Below are 18,728 nucleotides of genomic sequence, written 5' to 3' on the forward strand. Positions count from 1 at the left end.
CGCCTCCCGCGCCGCCCCCCCACGCTGCGCCCCGCGCCTCCCGCGCCCCGCCCCAGTAAGCCGCGCCTCTCGCGGTGCCCCGCTCCCCGAGTACCGCCCGCCCCCCGCTGAGCCCCGCCTCCTCGTGCCCCGCGCCTCTTGCTGTGACCCACCTCCCCGCGCCCCGCCCCCCGGTAAGCCCCGCCTCCCGCGCCCCGCCCCCCCGCTGAGCCCCGCCTCCCGTGACCCTGGCGCCCACCTCGGGCCTATTTGTCCCACCCACTCGGGGCAAGAACGCGGGCCCTCAGACTCAGGACGCGATGGCCGCCCCGGCCCTGGCCCCGATCACGCGGCAGGTCAGCGGCCGCACCGCCGCAGTCCCGGTCCCGAGCGGCCCCGAGCGCGGGCAGCCACTGGCCGCCTCCGTGGCCGAGCTCCCCGTGCTGGACGCGAATGGACGGCGGGTGCCGTTCGGCGCGCTGTTCCGGGAGCGCCGAGCCATCGTGGTCTTCGTGCGGGTGAGCGCGAGCGGCGGGGCGACCGGAGCAGGGACCTCGCCAGCAGCCGGGGTGGAGGTGGCTTCCCCAGCCGCGGCCGGGAGACCCTTCAGGGCAGAGGGTCGGGTCGGAGGCGGCATCCGCCCGCCCTTCCCAGGGCCGCCCACTGGGGGCGTCGGGAGCGCGGAGAGCCGCTGGCTTCCCAGAGGGGATGGACCAGGAGCCGCCAGGCCCAGGCCCTTCCTCCGCCAGCGAGGAGGCCTCGCGGGGACGGGGCGCCCCGTTTTCAAGCGCATTGGGCGCCGCGATACCCTTTGCTACCCAACCTGGGTGCTGCTTAGCGTCCTGCGGACCGACGCGCTGGGTGCCGCTGCCCCGGAGGGTGTGGGCTCTGACTTGTTCTCTTTGCCGGTGGGGTTGCAGCATTTCCTGTGTTACACCTGCCAGGAGTACGTGGAAGATCTGGCCAAAATCCCCAGGAGTTTCTTACAAGTAAGTTTCCGAGAACAGCAGCGCGCCCTGCTCCGGGGCTGGGGCACGTCCCCCACATTTATCAGCAGGCGGTGGGGTGGGGGCGGGGGAGCACCTTACCCGGTTCTCACCTCCCGCCTCTCCAGCTCCTCCTAAGGGGCGCCTTAGAGACCATTCCGGCTCCATGTGTTGGTGCTGCGGCTTATGAACATGCCAACCACAGTAATACTTTTGCCGCTACCCAGTAACCTGCCTACTCACAAATGTTGGGTGATGAAGACCAAAAACACAAATGCTGGCAATTACTGATATTTCTTTCCTTAATTTTATAATAAAAACACTCCAGATAGTTGCTCATTACAGGGAAATACATATATCTTAAAGGTGAAAAATCCATGCTTTTCGTCAGGCACATGCATAGAGATTTGTCCCTAGGTAAGCTTTCCAGTGAAGGCATTGGGCAGCTTTTGTAAAACTCAGGTCTGTTTTCCCCAGACCTTACCATTGGGATGTGAAAAAATAAAACTGATTAAATAATACTACTTTAATCATTTTTATTCTTTGCTGTAGTATTTTTATTGATTCGTTTTTAGAGAGAGGACAAGGGAGAGGGAGAGAAACATCAGTGTGAGAGTGAAACATCAATAGGCTGCCTCCTGCACGCCCCCTAGTGGGGACTGAACCCACAGCCTTCTGTTGCACAGGACACCACCCAGCTAACTGGGCCACCTCAGCCAGGGCTATTCTTCTTTAAAGTACACTTTTGGGGGGAGTGTAGAGAATTACTGACTACTAGAGGCCTGGTGCACGAAATTCGTGCACAGCTGGGGGGGGGGGTGTCCCTCAGCCCAGCCTGCACCCTCTCCAATCCAGGACCCCTGCCTGCCTGATCCCCCTTACTGCTCTCCCCTGCTGGCCTGATCCCCCTTACTGCTCTCCCCTGCTGGCCTGATACCCCTAACCGCTCTCCCCTGCCAGCCTGATACCCCTAACTGCTCTCCCCTGCCAGCCTGATGGCCCCTAACCACCTCTGCCTTGGCCCCGCCACCATGGCTTTGTCCGAAAGGACTTCTGGAAGGATATCCGGAAGATGTCTGGTCTAATTAGCATATTACTCTTTTTTTAGTATGGATATAAAAGTTCTTACTTAGCAAAAGATCATCAGACTGAAACATTTTACCATACATTTCTTTGCTGTGACTCACACTTCCCATTTATTCCATTCTTCTAGAAGCCTATAATTAGCTTTGGAATGGAACAAAAGAGTTGGATAAGGGGAAGTTGTAGGGAACATAATTTCTAATAGTATGTACATGTGTGTTTTTTCTCCTAAAGGAGGCAAATGTCACCCTTATAGTGATTGGACAGTCATCCTACCATCATATTGAGGTAAATGTATAACAAATTGAAAAATTAACACATTAAAACTAACAGACATAGCAAGTATATGATTTGAACCAATAAGTGTAGGTTGTATTTACTGAAATTAAGTTAGATTATAATTACTTTTCTCTCTTATATAATTTTTTTTCTTGTAAAGGTCTCACATATTCTCTTTTTGCAGCCTTTTTGCAAACTGACTGGGTATTGTCATGAAATCTACGTTGATCCTGAGAGAGAAATTTATAAAAGATTGGGAATGAAAAGAGGTGAAGAAGTTACCTCCTCAGGTAACTTACACATGACATGTCTCAAATAGAAAACACTGATGATGTATTTTTACATTTGAATCTATATGCTTAGGGAAAGAAATGCTAAGTTAATAACTCAGACTGTTTCTTATGATTCCTGTAAGCAGTCCAGATCCACCAGACCCTAAAAGATTCCTTTCTGGGGGTGTAATGACATGGAAAGCTGAAAAGTACTAAACATACTTTATGTGTGTGTGTGTGTGTGTGTGTGTGTAATGGAAAAGATTTTAAAAGATATTGCAGTGCTAACCCCAGTGAATGGAAGTGAGAAAAATGGCTTTTATGTGTTTTTAAAATGAGTACATTTTACCTTTATGATTAAAAGAAAATAATTGCTTAAGTTAATATACTAGTACTTTTACTAGGAGCCTAGTACACGAATTCATGCACCCTGAAAGGAACTGTGGGCCGGAAGGCTGCTGTGGGCACAGGGGCGGGTCTTGGCCCATCCTCCGCACCCAAGCCCGGCCCCTCCTGCCGCAGCCCCATTCCCTGTCTGCCAGCAGCCCTGCTCTCATCACCACGCTCCTATATGCTGACAGCACCGGCTCCACCCGAACCTGCTGACTGTGCGGAGCCATTGGGGCTGGTGCCAGCAGTGGGTGCAAGTGGGGCTGGTGCCAGCAGTGGGTGTGAGTGGAGGCTGCTTCCCCAATTGCCCCTCAGGACCAGGGGGAGGTGGAGAAGCCCTCAGGGGCAATCAGGGTCAGCAGCCACCACACGCACCTGCTGACGATGCTGAGTGATTGGGGCCGGCGTTGGGTGCCGGCTGCAGATGCGAACAGTGGCTCCGGTGCCAGCAGCCAGTACAGGCGGAGCTGGCGCTGACAGCAGGTGCAAGCACCCAGCGGGACCATGGTGCGTGGAAGCAAATAATTTTCAGTAATCACCAGAGGCTCACCCGATGATAGCGACCAGCGCCCTATCTTGGTCTGGTGCCCCCACTCACCTACTCCACCATCCCGCCGCAGCCGATGCCTGCCATGTTCTGTGGGCACCTCCTGGTGGTCAGAGCACGTCATAGCGACCAGTTGTTTGGTTGTTCAATTGTTCTGCTGTTCAGTCTATTTGCATATTAGGGTTTTATATACTATACTAGAGGCCCATTGCCTTCCCTTCCCCTGGCTGCCGGCACCGGTTTTCCTCCGGCACCCGGGACCCAGGCCTTCGCTGCTCCGGCCAGAGCCTTCAGTCTTTGCTCCACTGCTTCTTGCCTGTGTAAACAAATTAACTGCCATCTTTCTTGGGTTAATTTGCATACTCTCCTGATTGGCTGGTGAGCATAGCGGAGGGATGGTCAATTTACATGTTTGTCTATTATTAGGTAAGATAGATTCCTCATCTTCATGACTTAAAATACTTAATGTCCTTTCGTTGAAGAAATCTTGGTTTCATTTGAAGCCCAACTCAAAGGGGCGCTTAATAGTTCTTCAAGCAACTGCTTCCCTCGCTGTATTTTAACAGCACCTTGTACTTCCCTATATACTTAGTTACTGTGTGTGAAGTGGCTGGGAGTGTAGTTAGTTGAAGAGTTTGATGTTTTATTCACAATTATGTGGTCCATATTCCTGGCCCTTAGCACAATTCTTTATAATTAATAGAGCTTAGTAAGCTTCAGGTGAACTGTTAAGATGTGTTTTAGGTAGGAAGAACTTGGCTTCTGAAATGCCAAGTAAGAAAACTCAGATCATTCATCTCAACAAACATTACTGAGCTCTCATTAGTGACAACCACTGTGTTGGGCACTCCGGGAGGTGGTGATAGAAGACCGACACATCATCTACTCTGAGAGCCAGAAGCAAACAGCTCGTTATGATCCCGGTTAAGGGTTTGTAAGAGAGGAAAGCATGTGCTGGGAATACCTGTGCCAGAAAAGTGAGGAGAGAGAGCCTGGGAAGGCTTCTCAGAGGAGTTCTTGGAGGTGGCACTCTAAGCTCACTTTTTAAATACATTTTTATTGATTTTTTTTTTCTTTTAGAGATAGAGAGGAAGAGAGAGGGAGTGAGATATAGAATCCTATAAAACAGTACAATTTAGTCTTTTCCCCATGTCTCCAAGCTAATGAGCCTGTGTTTTTTCTTGGTAAGATGACTGTCCATTCTCATGTAAACATGAAAGAAATAGAGGAGTTCAAGAGATGGAGGAAAATAACAGGTTTCTGGGAATATTAAGAAATCAGGCAGGTCACCCTGGCCAGGTAGCTCAGCTGGTGAGAGCATCGTCCCCATATGCCAAAGTTGCAGGTTCAATCTCCAGTCAAGGCACATACAAGAATCAACCAATGAATGCATAAATAAGTGGAACAATCTCTCTCGCTTGCTCTCTTGTTCTCTCGTTCTCCCTCCCTTCTTCCTCTTCCTCCCTCCCTTCCTCTCCAAAATCAACAAATAAAAAATTTTTAAAAAGATATCCTCAACCTGGGACAATTCTGCCCCCAGGGGACATTTGACATTGTCTGGAGAATGCTTAGTCCTCACATCTTGGTGGGTAGTGGGTGCCGTGTCATCTAATGGGTGTAGAGGGCAAGGGTGCTGCTCAGCACCTACATTGCACAGGACAAAGAATGCTCTCATCAAAAGCATCAGCAGCGGAGGCTGAGAAACCGTTCCTTGAAAGAAAACTAGGCAAGTCGAAAGTTCGGATGACACAAGAAAGAGAAGGCGTAACATCATCTTTTTAATATCTACTCATTGGAATATACAATGATAGCATCTAAAGACGCTTTCTAATATCGCAGGACCGAGCCCCCATGTAAAGTCAAACATCTTCTCAGGAAGCATGTGGAGCCTGTGGCGGGCGGTGACCGGCCCTCCTTTTGATTTTCAAGGAGACCCAGGTCAGCAAGGTGGGACCCTCATTGTAGGTCCAGGTAAGCATCCAGCCCAGACCCAAAGGACACTTGGTGCACTTCCGAAGTCCAGGGGCTACCTGCTTCTTCATAAAATAGCGGCCACGTGAAAGTGGGCAGCTGGGCATTGCGGCAGTCAGGATCTGTGCTTTCTCGGGGCACCTTGTGTTTTCAAAGGCGTGTGTGCATTTTGATGTCTGTCTATTGGATGTAATGTGCCCATCATTCCATGCCCGAGGGTTTTCAGGTATTTGGGACCGGAAAGGTCAGCGGTGGTTTGGTGAACTGTATGTGGCTGTAACACTTGGAAAAATTCAATGGAAGCCCTGGCCAGGTGGCTCAGTTGGTTGGAGCGTCATTCTGTACACCAACCAAAGGGTTGCGGGTTAGATATCTGGATAGGGCACATACCTAGTTGCAGGGTCAATCCCTCGTCTGTGAGTGTATGGGAGGCAACTGATGGATGTTTTCCTCTCACATTTCTCTCTCTCTCTCTCTCTCTCTCTCTCTCTCTCTCTCTCTCTCTCTCTCTTTCTCTCTTTCTCTCTCTTTCTCTCTCTCTCCCTCCCTCTCTCCCTCTCCCTCTCCCTCTCTCTCAAACCAATAAAAAAATATCCTTGGTCTCACCAATGTGGCTCAGTGGTTGAGCGTGGACCCATGAACCAGGAGGTCGTGGTTTGATTCCAGGTCATGGCACATGCCCGGGTTTTGAGCTCTATCCGCAGTGGGGGGTGTGCAGGAAGCAGCTGATTGATAATTCTCTCTCATCATTGCTGTTCCTATTTCTCTCCCTCCTTCTCTCCCTCTCCCTTCCTCTCTCTGAAAAATCAGTAAAAACATTTTAAAAACATGTCCTTGAGTGAGGATTAAAAAAAAAAAAGGAAGTTCAATGGAGGTGAACATTCCAAATCAGAGAGTCATCAAGCACTGTTTTTGGGTCAATAGATGAGTCAATCTAGGTAGTTCTACCTACAAAACTAGGAGATGTGCTCAGTTCAGAAGGCAAGGCAGCCCCAGGGACCGCTCATCCAATAACAGTTACTAAGGCCACATGCTTGCAATGGCTTTGTTGGTCAGTTTGGACCACCTGGAACTCCTTGGCCCCACTCTGCTAAGTGGTTGAGTGTTGAATCTCTACCACCTTCAAGTACTGCAGTCAGGGACAAACTCCCAACCTGACAGTGCCAAAAAGCAGTTGTAAACTGTCTTTCTTGGCTCTTCTTCCTTTTAAAATTGTCCACGTGAGTGAGTGTAGCTTCTAAGGGTTCTAAAATTTACATTTACTTTAATAAATTCCAGATAGCTAGAAGGCATTTAGAGAGAGGACTTTGAGCAAGCATTATGACGTTGGGGCTCTTTGCGTGTGGAACACTACAACAAGCTAAACCGTTACTTAAGCTCCCTTTCCCTCTCATGAGTTCACACCAGTTAGACCCGCGGAGAAGGAGCCATGTTTTATGACTGAGTCCTAGGATTCGCCCAGAACAACATTAGCCACATTTCCCGTGGACTCGTTCCCATCCTCAGAGCCCCTCAGCTCCACGTCGCGGTGTCACGGGGCCACATGTGCAGTTGTGTGAGGATGAAGAGCGCAGGGAGAGTGTCATTTGTGTCCAAGTTGGGAACATACTTTATAGGAGATTTTGATACACCTCCTGGGAGAAATAGAGCTCCTCTAAGGAGAAAGCGAGGTGTGCGTATTTACACAAATCTATCTCATGGCAAAACCAGTGTTTCATTTGCCTTATTTGTATTATTTGATAATAAGCCAGTTTATGATATTAAATCTATAGTGATGACTAGAGACAGCAGATAAGTACAATGCAGAAAACATGCCTCTAATAATGTTTCCTTAATCTACTGTTTTAAGTTAAAATTCTCATCTTGAGCCCAAGAATATAAGTAAACAGAACTGGAGTATAAATTATGACTTATTTATATTTGAGCAGTAAAAGAATTGTGGACATCTAAGTGTATCCTAAGTGATTGTCTTAATGTCCTTATTTTCAGCTTCTTTTGGTCTACAGTTATACTAGTAATGCAGATAGCCTTTTTTAAAAGATTTTTTTATTGGGGGGTGGGTGAAGATGTACAAAGGAGGGGAACACCTACGATAATGTCAACATTAAAAAATTTTAATAAATAAAAATAACAAAAAAAATGCTTGCAAAGTGAAAAGAAAAAAATCTTTCTTTTTTCTTTTTAGAGAGAGAGGAAGGGAGAGGGAGAGGGAGAGGGAGAGGGAGAGGGAGAGGGAGGGAGAGAGAGAGAGAGAGAGAGAGAGAGAGAGAGAGAGAGAGAGAGAGGATGTGATTGCAAAACATCCATGTGAGAGTGAAACATGAATGGCTACCTCCTGCACACCCACTACCGAGCTTGGGACCCTGGCATGTGCCCTGACCGGGAATAGTATGGGCAATCTTTCAGTGCACAGGACAACGCCGAACCAATTGAGCTACACCGGCCAGCGGGCAGATAGCGAGTGATTTATTCCATTATTACATTTAAGAAACAGATGTGATTTTCCAGCTTGCTGTCTATGTTAGTTCCATTTTCTGCCTGTGTGACAGGATATTTTATTTAATTATAACCTAATAGAAGGTCATCATTTAAGAATCATGCCCCTTGGACCTCATAAACATTAAGCATCACTCTTATTTAACCATGTCCTTGTCATGCTTTATTACCTTAATTTAAAATTACTATGGCGCTACACACAGAATATAATGTACTCTGAGTGAGTAATTTTTTCCTGTGGACTAATTAAAAGTTGACAAGCGTCCTTGATTCTAGGAAGCAATAAATCCAATAGGGAATAATAGATGCCAACCTCTGCCTTTTATTCTTATTGCCTTCTAGGTCACTACATCCATTTTATACACCGTGACAGGAATAGACTGGATCACAAACCCATCAACTCTGTTTTACAGCTTGTAGGAGTCCAGCAGGTAGACTTCACAGGCAGACCCTCAGTCATCCATGTGTGACAGACAGACTGTCACTTTCCGATGGACCCTGAGACATGGCGCGAAATGTCGGAGTATATCCTTGTGCAGTGTCTACTCTGTCAGCCCTTGAGGAGTTCTGAAAACATAGAGACATGTACCCGTTGAACCGCATGCTGAGAGGCATTGATTGTCAAAAAATATGATGTATATTTATAATTTTATGGCTTTTAAAGTTTTAAACAAAATTTTATTTATACAAAATAAAACTTTTGTGTGTTTTTTTCTTTGTTACTCCTCACTCGAGAATATTTTCTCCATTCATTTACACAGAGAGTGGAATGGAGGAGGAGAGACAGAGAGAGAGAGACATCAATTGAGAGAGACACATCGATTGGTTTCTCCCGCATGGACCCTGACCCAGAGCTGGGATCAAGCCTGCAACTGAAGTATGTGCCCTTGACTGGAATTGAACCTGCAACCCTTCAGTCTAGGCCAGTTCTCTATCCATGGAGCCAAACTGGCTAGGGCCAAAATAAAACTTTAAAACCCATAAAATTGTAAATACTATTCTTATATTATGGTATATTCATTCAATGTAAGGTTTTGGGGGGCCATAAAAAGCATAAATCCTTATGAAGAACATATAAGGGGAAAGTTAAGCAACTCGACATAATTTTATCCAGTGGAAAACAAGTTTAAAAAAGGATATTAAATTCTTATCTATTATTATATAATCACATTTTTGTATGTATTTGTTTATATTTTTGTGTGTTTAGAAAAAAAGAAACAGAATCTTTTTTAAATTTATTATTTGTTTTAAGCCTGACCCAAGGATATTTTTCCATTGCTTTTTTAGCTAGAGTGAAAGAAAGGGAGGAGGGGGAGAGAGAGAGAGATCAATGTGAGATAGACACATCGATTGGTTGCCTCCCACATGTGCCCAACCTGGCCTGGGGAACAAACCTACAACACAGGATGTGTCCTTGCTTGGGAATCAAACCCAAGACCCTCTGGCGCCTGGGATGGCGCTCTAACCACTGAGCTATGCCAGCTAGGGCAACACACCAGAATCTTGCTTGTAGGTATCTCTGTATGGCAGCATTTATTTTCTTTTTCACGCTGTTCTATATTTCCCAACTGTTACATAGTGAGCATTATTCATTTTTTGGCCAGGAAAAGGTCTTTAAAAATTACATGAAGAATATATTCCTGCGCAACAAGCTCCAGGCCCTCAACAGTGCCATTATAGAGGCTGCACGGCCATATATTTCTATCGCAATTGCTCTACTCGGAGGAAATGAGGCAAACCACACCTTCCTATAGTCTGTTCAAAGCACCTTGTCACCCACACCCACTATCCATTTCACTAGGACCTTTTTTGGGGGGTGGGGGGGGGCAATTCTCTGATTATCAGTGGAGCTGAGCGTCTGTCCATAAGCTTTTGGATATCCAGGTCATTTCACTGTGAATCACCCATTCACATCCATTGCCAATTTTCTACTGGGTTGTACTGGGTTGTTTGATTTTTCCTTACTGGTCTGTAAATCTGTGCACATCCTGGACCCTAACTGTGTCAGTTACATGCACTGCACACATCTCAGACATCTCCACTCGGTCTACAGCTTGTCTTCTCACTTGGTTATAATGTGTTTTAGTATTTGCCAGGTTTAATTTTAATATCATGAAATTTTCCTTTATGATTTATGGGTATTTTTGTTTTATGTGAGAACTCTCTACATATGAATGGAGACCTCAGAAATTCATTCCTCGGGATTTTTGGGGGGGAGGGCAGAGGAGAAAAATATATTTTAGATATTTAAGATACATATTTAAAATATGGTGGACATGCTTTTTTTTGTTTTTAAGGGAATTTTAAGAATTGCTTAGCCCTGGCTGGTTTGAAGTGGTTAGAGCACAGAGGGTGGCAAGTTTGATTCCTGGTCAAGGGCACATACCTGGGATGCAGGTTCAATCCTTGGCCCCAGTCGGAATGCATGAGGGAGGCAACCAATCAATGTGTGTCTCTCACATGGATGTCTCTCTCCCTCTCCCTCCCTTCCTCTCTCTCTTTCTCTCTAAAGCAATGGAAAAAAGATCCTCGGGTAAGAATTAACAACAATGAAAAAAAAAAAACAGGAAAAAATTGTTTAAACGAAAAATACTTTATAACTTAAATTTGTACTGTGATTTGTTTACTTTCTAGACAGCTTCCATTTCTTACCCCCAAATTGCTTTTATTTAGTGGATTGTCATCTTTTATTTTTTTCTGGAACCTTAATATGAAATATCCCAAAAATTTTGATAAAAATTATCTCAAAGTCAAAATACAGGGTGGAGCAAAAGTAGGAGTTTATAGTTGTTCATATGGAAAAAATACAATAATTAACAAATAACAAACTCTGTTTTATACACTCACAACTGTAAACCTACCTTGCCCAGCCCTGTGTTGGTAATTATTAGCAAGTATAATACTGCCTTGAATTTACAATTTTTTAATATAGAGCATATGAAGTCAAACAAAAATATATATTTAAAGTATCTAAATATTTGAATGTATTTTCATGTACATATACATGCACAATCATGTTCTTAATAAAAAAATTGCGCATAAAATTGAATATTAAGCAATTTTGTGCTATGTTTTGTAGTAAGGAAAGACCGATGGTAACACAGATCCCTTTGCTGATTTTAGACTTAAAACTGCTGAGTCATAGCTTACACAAAATTTATACACTTAGAAATGTACACATTTTTTCTAAAATATATAAATGTTCTTTATGTGACTGCAGGGAGGTACAGTTACATTTATAAGACAGTGGTAGAAAGAAACCAAGATGGCGGCATAGGTAAACACCAGAAATTGCTGCCTCGCACAACCACTTCAAAAATACAACTAAAAGACAAAACGGACATCATCCAGAACGACAGGAAGGCTGGCTGAGTGGAAATTCTACAACTAGAAGGAAAGAGAAAAGCACTGAGACTCAGAGGAGGTGTGGAAGTAAAGTGCAGAGGTACAGGGGCGCACGCCTAAAGGGCTGGTGGCTGAGGACACGGTTGTCTTTTTCAATCGGGAGGGAGTCTCAAGCTCCCGACTGCTCTGAACTCCAGTTCCAGGTGAGTCTCTGGGGACCCAGACTCATACGGGGAGAAACTGGACTGTCTGGCATTGGGCAGAACTCGAGGGCGACTTTCAGAGGTGCTTGCAGCGATTACTGGGACACTGAGACACAGGGCCTCTTAGGGTAGGACTGGGGAGCAGATGTAGCTGCTTGCTCCGCCCTGTTGATCCCCTGAGATCCCGCCCCACCCAAGCATATGCACAGAGAAATGCATATGAATGCCCTGGCCCTTTGCAACCTGAAAATTACCTAACAAACTGCAGCTGGGTCAGAGAGACCCAGAACTTCCAAAAGAAGGTCCAAGGCCCCACAGCAGCTTACATTGCTTCACAGCTGGGCCTCATCTGGGCACCTCCAAACCCCAAACAAAGAAGAGGAATCTCTCCATAGCTCCTGCTGGGTAGCCTCAGGCAGAGGCAAAATTAGCATCTCCTTAGAGATCCAAGTGCCAGTGTGGTCAGAGTGGGACCATCCAGATTACAACTCCTCAGATCCATAAGGGACACACTCAAGGGGCAGACTCAGTGAGCACCAAAGCCCCACTGAAGCAAGTCTTGCCCCAGAAAAGTGTCTCCAGCTCATAAGTTCTCCCACTGCACACAGCCAATTGGCCTGGAGGTCAATTCCTCCCAGTGATACCTACAACAATCAAGACTTAACTACAACAAGACTGTGCACACAGCCCACAAAGGGGTGCACCAAGAGTGTCCACCTCAGGTAATTGGGGAGGCTGAGCCACTGGGCCTTATAGGACACCTAGCACAGAAAGCCACTCTATCAACACAGGGAAGCAATAAAAAATGCAGAGACAAAGAAACAGGTCACAAATGACAGAAATGGAGGAAAGCAAACTACTGGATACAGAGTTCAAAACCACACTTTTAAGGCTTTTCAAGAATTTTCTAGAAACTGCCAATAAATTTAGTGAGACCCTCGAGGTTATGAAAAAGGACCAACTAGAAATTAAGCATACACTGACTGAAATAAAGGATATTATGCAGAGTTCCAACAGCAGACTAGAGGATCGCAAGAATCAAGTCAAAGATTTGAAATATGAAGAAGCAAAAATCACCCAACTGGAAAAACAAAAAGAAAAAAGAATCCAAAAATATGAAGATAGTGTAAGGAGCCTCTGGGACAACTTCAAGCGTACCAACATCAGAATTATAGGCGTGCCAGAAGAAGAGAGAGAGCAAGATATTGAAAACCTATTTGAAGAAATAATGACAGAAAACTTCCCCTACCTGGTGAAAGAAATAGACTTACAAGTCCAGGAAGCGCTGAGAACCCCAAACAAAAGGAATCCAAAGAGGACCACACCAAGACACATCATAATCAAAATGCCAAGAGCAAAAGACAGAGAGAATCTTAAAAGCAGCAAGAGAAAGAAACTCAGTTACCTACAAGGGAACAGTGCAAGAATGGGCTACAACAGGGCAAGTATGGGCTACAACGGGGCAAGAATGGGCTACAACGGGGCAAGAATGGGCTACAACGGGGCAAGAATGGGCTACAACAGGGTAGGAATGGCCTACAACGGGGCAAGAATGGCCTACAATGGGGCAAGAATGGCCTACAACAGGGCAAGTATGGGCTACAACGGGGCAAGAATGGGCTACAACGGGGCAAGAATGGGCTACAACGGGGCAAGAATGGCCTACAACGGGGCAAGAATGGCCTACAACGGGGCAAGAATGGGCTACAACGGGGCAAGTATGGGCTACAACGGGGCAAGAATGGGCTACAACAGGGCAAGAATGGCCTACAACAGGGCAAGTATGGGCTACAACGGGGCAAGAATGGGCTACAACGGGGCAAGAATGGCCTACAACAGGGCAAGTATGGGCTACAACGGGGCAAGAATGGGCTACAACGGGGCAAGTATGGGCTACAACGGGGCAAGAATGGGCTACAACGGGGCAAGAATGGGCTACAACGGGGCAAGTATGGGCTACAACGGGGCAAGAATGGGCTACAACGGGGCAAGAATGGCCTACAACGGGGCAAGAATGGGCTACAACGGGGCAAGAATGGGCTACAACGGGGCAAGAATGGCCTACAACGGGGCAAGTATGGGCTACAACAGGGCAAGAATGGGCTACAACGGGGCAAGAATGGCCTACAACGGGATAAGAATGGCCTACAATGGGATAAGAATGGGCTACAACGGGGCAAGAATGGGCTACAACGGGGCAAGAATGGCCTACAACGGGGCAAGTATGGGCTACAACGGGTTAAGAATGGGCTACAACGGGGCAAGAATGGGCTACAACCGGGTAAGAATGGGCTACAATGGGGCAAGAATGGCCTACAACGGGGCAAGAATGGCCTACAACGGGGCAAGAATGGCCTACAACGGGGCAAGAATGGCCTACAACGGGGCAAGAGTGGCCTACAACGGGATAAGAATGGGCTACAACGGGGCAAGAATGGCCTACAACGGGGCAAGAATGGCCTACAACAGGGCAAGTATGGCCTACAACGGGGCAAGAATGGGCTACAACGGGGCAAGAATGGGCTACAACGGGATAAGAATGGGCTACAACGGGGCAAGAATGGGCTACAACGGGGCAAGAATGGGCTACAACGGGGCAAGTATGGGCTACAACGGGGCAAGAATGGGCTACAACGGGGCAAGAATGGGCTACAACGGGGCAAGTATGGGCTACAACGGGGCAAGAATGGGCTACAACGGGGCAAGAATGGGCTACAACGGGGCAAGAATGGGCTACAACGGGGCAAGTATGGGCTACAACGGGGCAAGAATGGGCTACAACGGGGCAAGAATGGGCTACAACGGGGCAAGTATGGGCTACAACGGGGCAAGAATGGGCTACAACGGGGCAAGAATGGCCTACAACGGGGCAAGAATGGGCTACAACGGGGCAAGAATGGGCTACAACGGGGCAAGAATGGCCTACAACGGGGCAAGTATGGGCTACAACAGGGCAAGAATGGGCTACAACGGGGCAAGAATGGCCTACAACGGGATAAGAATGGCCTACAATGGGATAAGAATGGGCTACAACGGGGCAAGAATGGGCTACAACCGGGTAAGAATGGGCTACAATGGGGCAAGAATGGCCTACAACGGGGCAAGAATGGCCTACAACGGGGCAAGAATGGCCTACAACGGGGCAAGTATGGCCTACAACGGGATAAGAATGGGCTACAACGGGGCAAGAATGGGCTACAATGGGATAAGAATGGGCTACAATGGGGCAAGAATGGGCTACAACGGGATAAGAATGGGCTACAACGGGGCAAGAATGGGCTACAACGGGGCAAGAATGGGCTACAATGGGATAAGAATGGGCTACAATGGGGCAAGAATGGGCTACAACGGGGCAAGAATGGCCTACAACGGGATAAGAATGGCCTACAATGGGATAAGAATGGGCTACAATGGGGCAAGAATGGGCTACAACGGGGCAAGAATGGGCTACAATGGGGCAAGAATGGCCTACAACGGGGCAAGAATGGCCTACAACGGGGCAAGAATGGGCTACCATCACATCCATCTATAGACCAAGGAACCCAGTGAGGACATGTTGTAAGCCTTCTGTAATGAACAATTGGGGCAACAAAAATTAACAATAAAATGAAAGTGCACGTTTAATTTTGAAAAATCAAATACTTTTTTTCTCAAGAAGATTAATGATGAGCTAGTAATTGAATAAAATATTAGTTTTTGTTACCATCTACTTTCTTGCTTTTTAAAATAAGTATGTGAAAATGAAAATTTTCCTCTAAGCACTGCCTTATCTGATAAAAAATATATATTTAAAAATGTGGTACAAGTTTTAAAATGACGGTAAGAATTCTAAACACTTGACAGATGGCTCTTATTTGCTAGGTTGTGGGAAAGAACCTGGCACTCTAGATGGCTGGCTCTCCCGTATATAAAGGCAGAATCTAGGCGTTTCAAAGTAAAGTTAGCACCCTGTGACCGTCAATTCCGCTAGGATGAGTGAAACAGACTCCTGTGTGCCCCAGCTCCACCCCCGCCCCGTTAGCGTCCGTCTTCAACGACAGACAGGGTTATTCTTTTAAACTGTACGTCAGCACTACGCTTCAACCCAAATGGAGAAAAACCAAAACCCTCAAAACCCTCCAGCCCACCTTCTGAAATGAAGACAGATACTGTGCTCATGAACTGGAACACTCAACATGACCAACCTGAGTCCTCCCTACACTGATGTAAACTACAGATGCTACAGACGCAGTGCAATCAAAAGGAAGGGCTCAGCAGGCCTTTTGACAGAAAACACTTTCTACAAACAAAGGATTTAGAACATCCAAAACAACTTTCAAAAAGACAAAGTTGCAAGACTTACATGACCTGTTTTCAAGACTGACTGTAAAGAGACACTCATCAAGACAACATGGTATGACAAAAGGATTAGTACAGATCAGCGGAAGTGAACAGAGGCCAGAAACAGAGCCACACAGAGCTTACCAGCTGGTGTCCCTCAGAGTGCCAAGGCAATGCCATGTGGAAAGCATATCCTTGTCAACAGATGGGCTGACAGGCGGGTATGCAAAGGTGGAGGGGATAGACACGGCAAGTGTATGTTCCTCTACTGCAGTGGTTGTCAACCTTGGCTGCACATTAGAATCACCTGGGAATCTTTTAAATCCTGATTTCTGGGCCTCATCCTCCGGAAATTCTGTTTCTTTGTGATGGGGTGGGGCCACAACATGAGTAACAAAGAAACAGAATTTCTGGAGGATGAGGCCCAGAAACCAGGATTTAAAAAGATTCCCAGGTGATTCTAAATGTGCAGCTAAGGTTGAGAAGCACTGCTACTCCCAATATTGAGAGTCTACGGCCAGCACAACAGGGGAAGACTCTCAAACCCGGACTTCGAGGCTTCAGACGGGACGGATTTTGTCCTTTACTATTAGCAGTCCTTGCACTAAATAAAATTCAAAACTAATCAAAGGAGGAAACCCTTGACACACAGTTAAAGACCTGGGGTTCCTAAGAGAATACTATCATCAGCTTTTATGAAAATACATTTAAAAATGAAATAAAGGAGTTCGGAAAATGGCGGAGGTATAAACGGACGTGTCCGATGCCTTGTCCTGGAGCAGATAAGGGTGAGCAGCTGAAACGGGTAACATGCAGCCCAAATAGGCAGAGGATTTTCGGCTGAGAGACTGTCTGCAGCTAGGAAAGACCGAGAACCCCCCAGGAAAAAGGGGAAGGTTGGAGACTGCGGCTGAAGCCTCTTGTGGTGCGCCAGCTGAGCGGCGGAGACTGCGCCATCTTGGGTGGTTGTTGCCGGCGTCCAGAGACCAGCTACTAACCTGGAAACAGGGGATCTCAAGCAGCGTGGCTGGGTGAACTCAGACGAACACTGCTTCTTCTCACGGAAAGGTTGGACATCCCCTAAAGGTGTGGTTTGCAGTTCGGGTTGGAGGGAGGACCGAGCACGCGCGCGCAGGGCAGAATCTGCGCCCTACAGAGTCCGCAGCCTTGGGACCAGCACGACCCGCGAGTGGGGAAGGGGCCCCACAGGGCTGCTGGCAGAAGGGAACGCGAAAAATGAGCCCATAGCTGGACTGGATGTAAAGGAGCAGCCTTGGACTTTGCCAATCTGCTGGCTGCTTGGTGCCAGGGGCGAGTGGGCTTGCAGTGACTGCGCGCGGAGACTGTGCGTGGAGACTGTGCGCAGACCTGGAAGGTGGAGGCTAGCGAATTCGCACAACGTATCAGGCTCTTGTCACAGTTCCCCTTAGATCCGTGCATTTGATTATTAAACCCAGTGCATGGGATTCCCAGTTGGGGTCATTCGCAGAGCCTGTAGGGGAAAGTTCTTTTTGGGGAGCCTGGGAAACAGCGGGCAGTGGCAAGGAACCAGCTCTGGGCAGTGGTCTTTCCTGAATCAGTTCCAAATACCATAGAGGAAAAAAACAAAAAAAAAACAAAACCCTACTGATAGAGAGGACTTATAGCCTCGGAGGTCAATCCAGACACACTGCCACCCAAAGGCAGAGCCATGAACTGTCTCTTCTGCGATCACAAATAAAGGCAGTCTGGTAAACAAATACAACCTGCCTTAAAATCAGGTCTGTGGTTTACTGCACGGAGGGACAGTGTATCGCAGGGAAGTTCAACACTCTCCTGAATGCCTGGCAGGACTGAGGCGTGCCAAAAAGAAGAGTGGAAGATCTGAAGCACCTTCACTTCCGAATATTTTTATATATTTTTTTTAATTCTTTTTTCACCATTTCATTAAGAACCTATTTTATTATATTTTTATTTTTTATTTTTTTCATCACTTGATTTTACCTTTTTAATTACTACGTTTTTTAACCAGTATTATTGCTATCCTTTTACCATTTTTTCAAGTGTCATTTTATTTTTTTATTATTTTTTTTATTTTTCTTTATTTTATTTTGGGATTAGTGTTCTACACTCTATTTTCATCATTCCTTTAGCATCATTTCTCTCTACCTCACATTTACCCTTAAGCCAAAACTCTCTTCCTCACTTTTCCCCTTTTGTTGTCCTGTTTCTCTTACCCTATTCCTGCTTTGGATTTTACCTATTCCTTCTTTCTACCCACTGTCTAAATTTCACCCTACTTATATACCTAATTTCCAATCCCTCGCTCTCCCCATACAAATATCCTCTTCCCCACCTCTATTTCATTCTCTTACTTTTTTTTTGTCTTTTTGTTTTTTTCTTCTCTCCCTTTTCCCAATCTCATTTCAGCACTCCTTTTTGTTTTTTATTTTTCTCTTTAATCTTTTTCTCTTTTTTCTTCTTTATCCCCTAATTCTCTTCGCTTGGGGGGTCACCTTTATTTGGGGTTATTAATATCGTGAATGCATTTAGTTCGGTGCCTTGTACGTTGTGCCTTGTTGTGTTGTATTTTGTGCCTTTGAATCAGCACAGCAGAGAGAGAACTACATAACCAAACACCTTGAGAAGAGAAATCATGGTGAAACAAAGAACCAACCCAAATATGAAAGAAAAACAGGCATCATCAGAAAAGGAAGTAAACGAAATGGAGGCAATGGAGGCAAGCAACCTGTCAGAGAAAGAATTCAGAGTAATGGCCATAAGGTGGATGAAAAGAATGGAAGACCAATTCAACAATATGTGTAGGAACCAAGAGGAAATGAAGAAGAACCAGGAGGAAATGAAGAGAAACCAAGAA

General features: G+C 46.3%; 1 protein-coding gene across 6 annotated transcripts; it reads left to right on the forward strand.

The window, feature by feature from the left end:
- Positions 1-206: 206 nt before the first annotated feature.
- Positions 207-9,171, forward strand: PRXL2C (peroxiredoxin like 2C). Of its 6 annotated transcripts, none has more exons than XM_059656377.1 (6): positions 207-497; positions 900-968; positions 2,283-2,336; positions 2,512-2,617; positions 5,376-5,507; positions 8,346-9,171. In XM_059656377.1, the coding sequence occupies exons 1-6, from the start codon at positions 300-302 to the stop codon at positions 8,471-8,473; spliced, it is 687 nt and encodes a 228-aa protein (XP_059512360.1). In that variant the 5' UTR covers positions 207-299; the 3' UTR covers positions 8,474-9,171. The 6 variants fall into 6 exon arrangements, with proteins under 6 accessions (XP_059512360.1, XP_059512361.1, XP_059512365.1 ...); XM_059656378.1 differs by having other exon boundaries at positions 8,417-9,171; XM_059656382.1 differs by lacking the exon at positions 8,346-9,171 and adding an exon at positions 6,127-6,182.
- The last annotated feature ends 9,557 nt before the right edge of the window (positions 9,172-18,728 follow it).

This window comes from Myotis daubentonii, chromosome 11, assembly GCF_963259705.1.
Source record: "Myotis daubentonii chromosome 11, mMyoDau2.1, whole genome shotgun sequence".
NCBI classification, from domain to species: Eukaryota; Metazoa; Chordata; class Mammalia; order Chiroptera; family Vespertilionidae; genus Myotis; species Myotis daubentonii.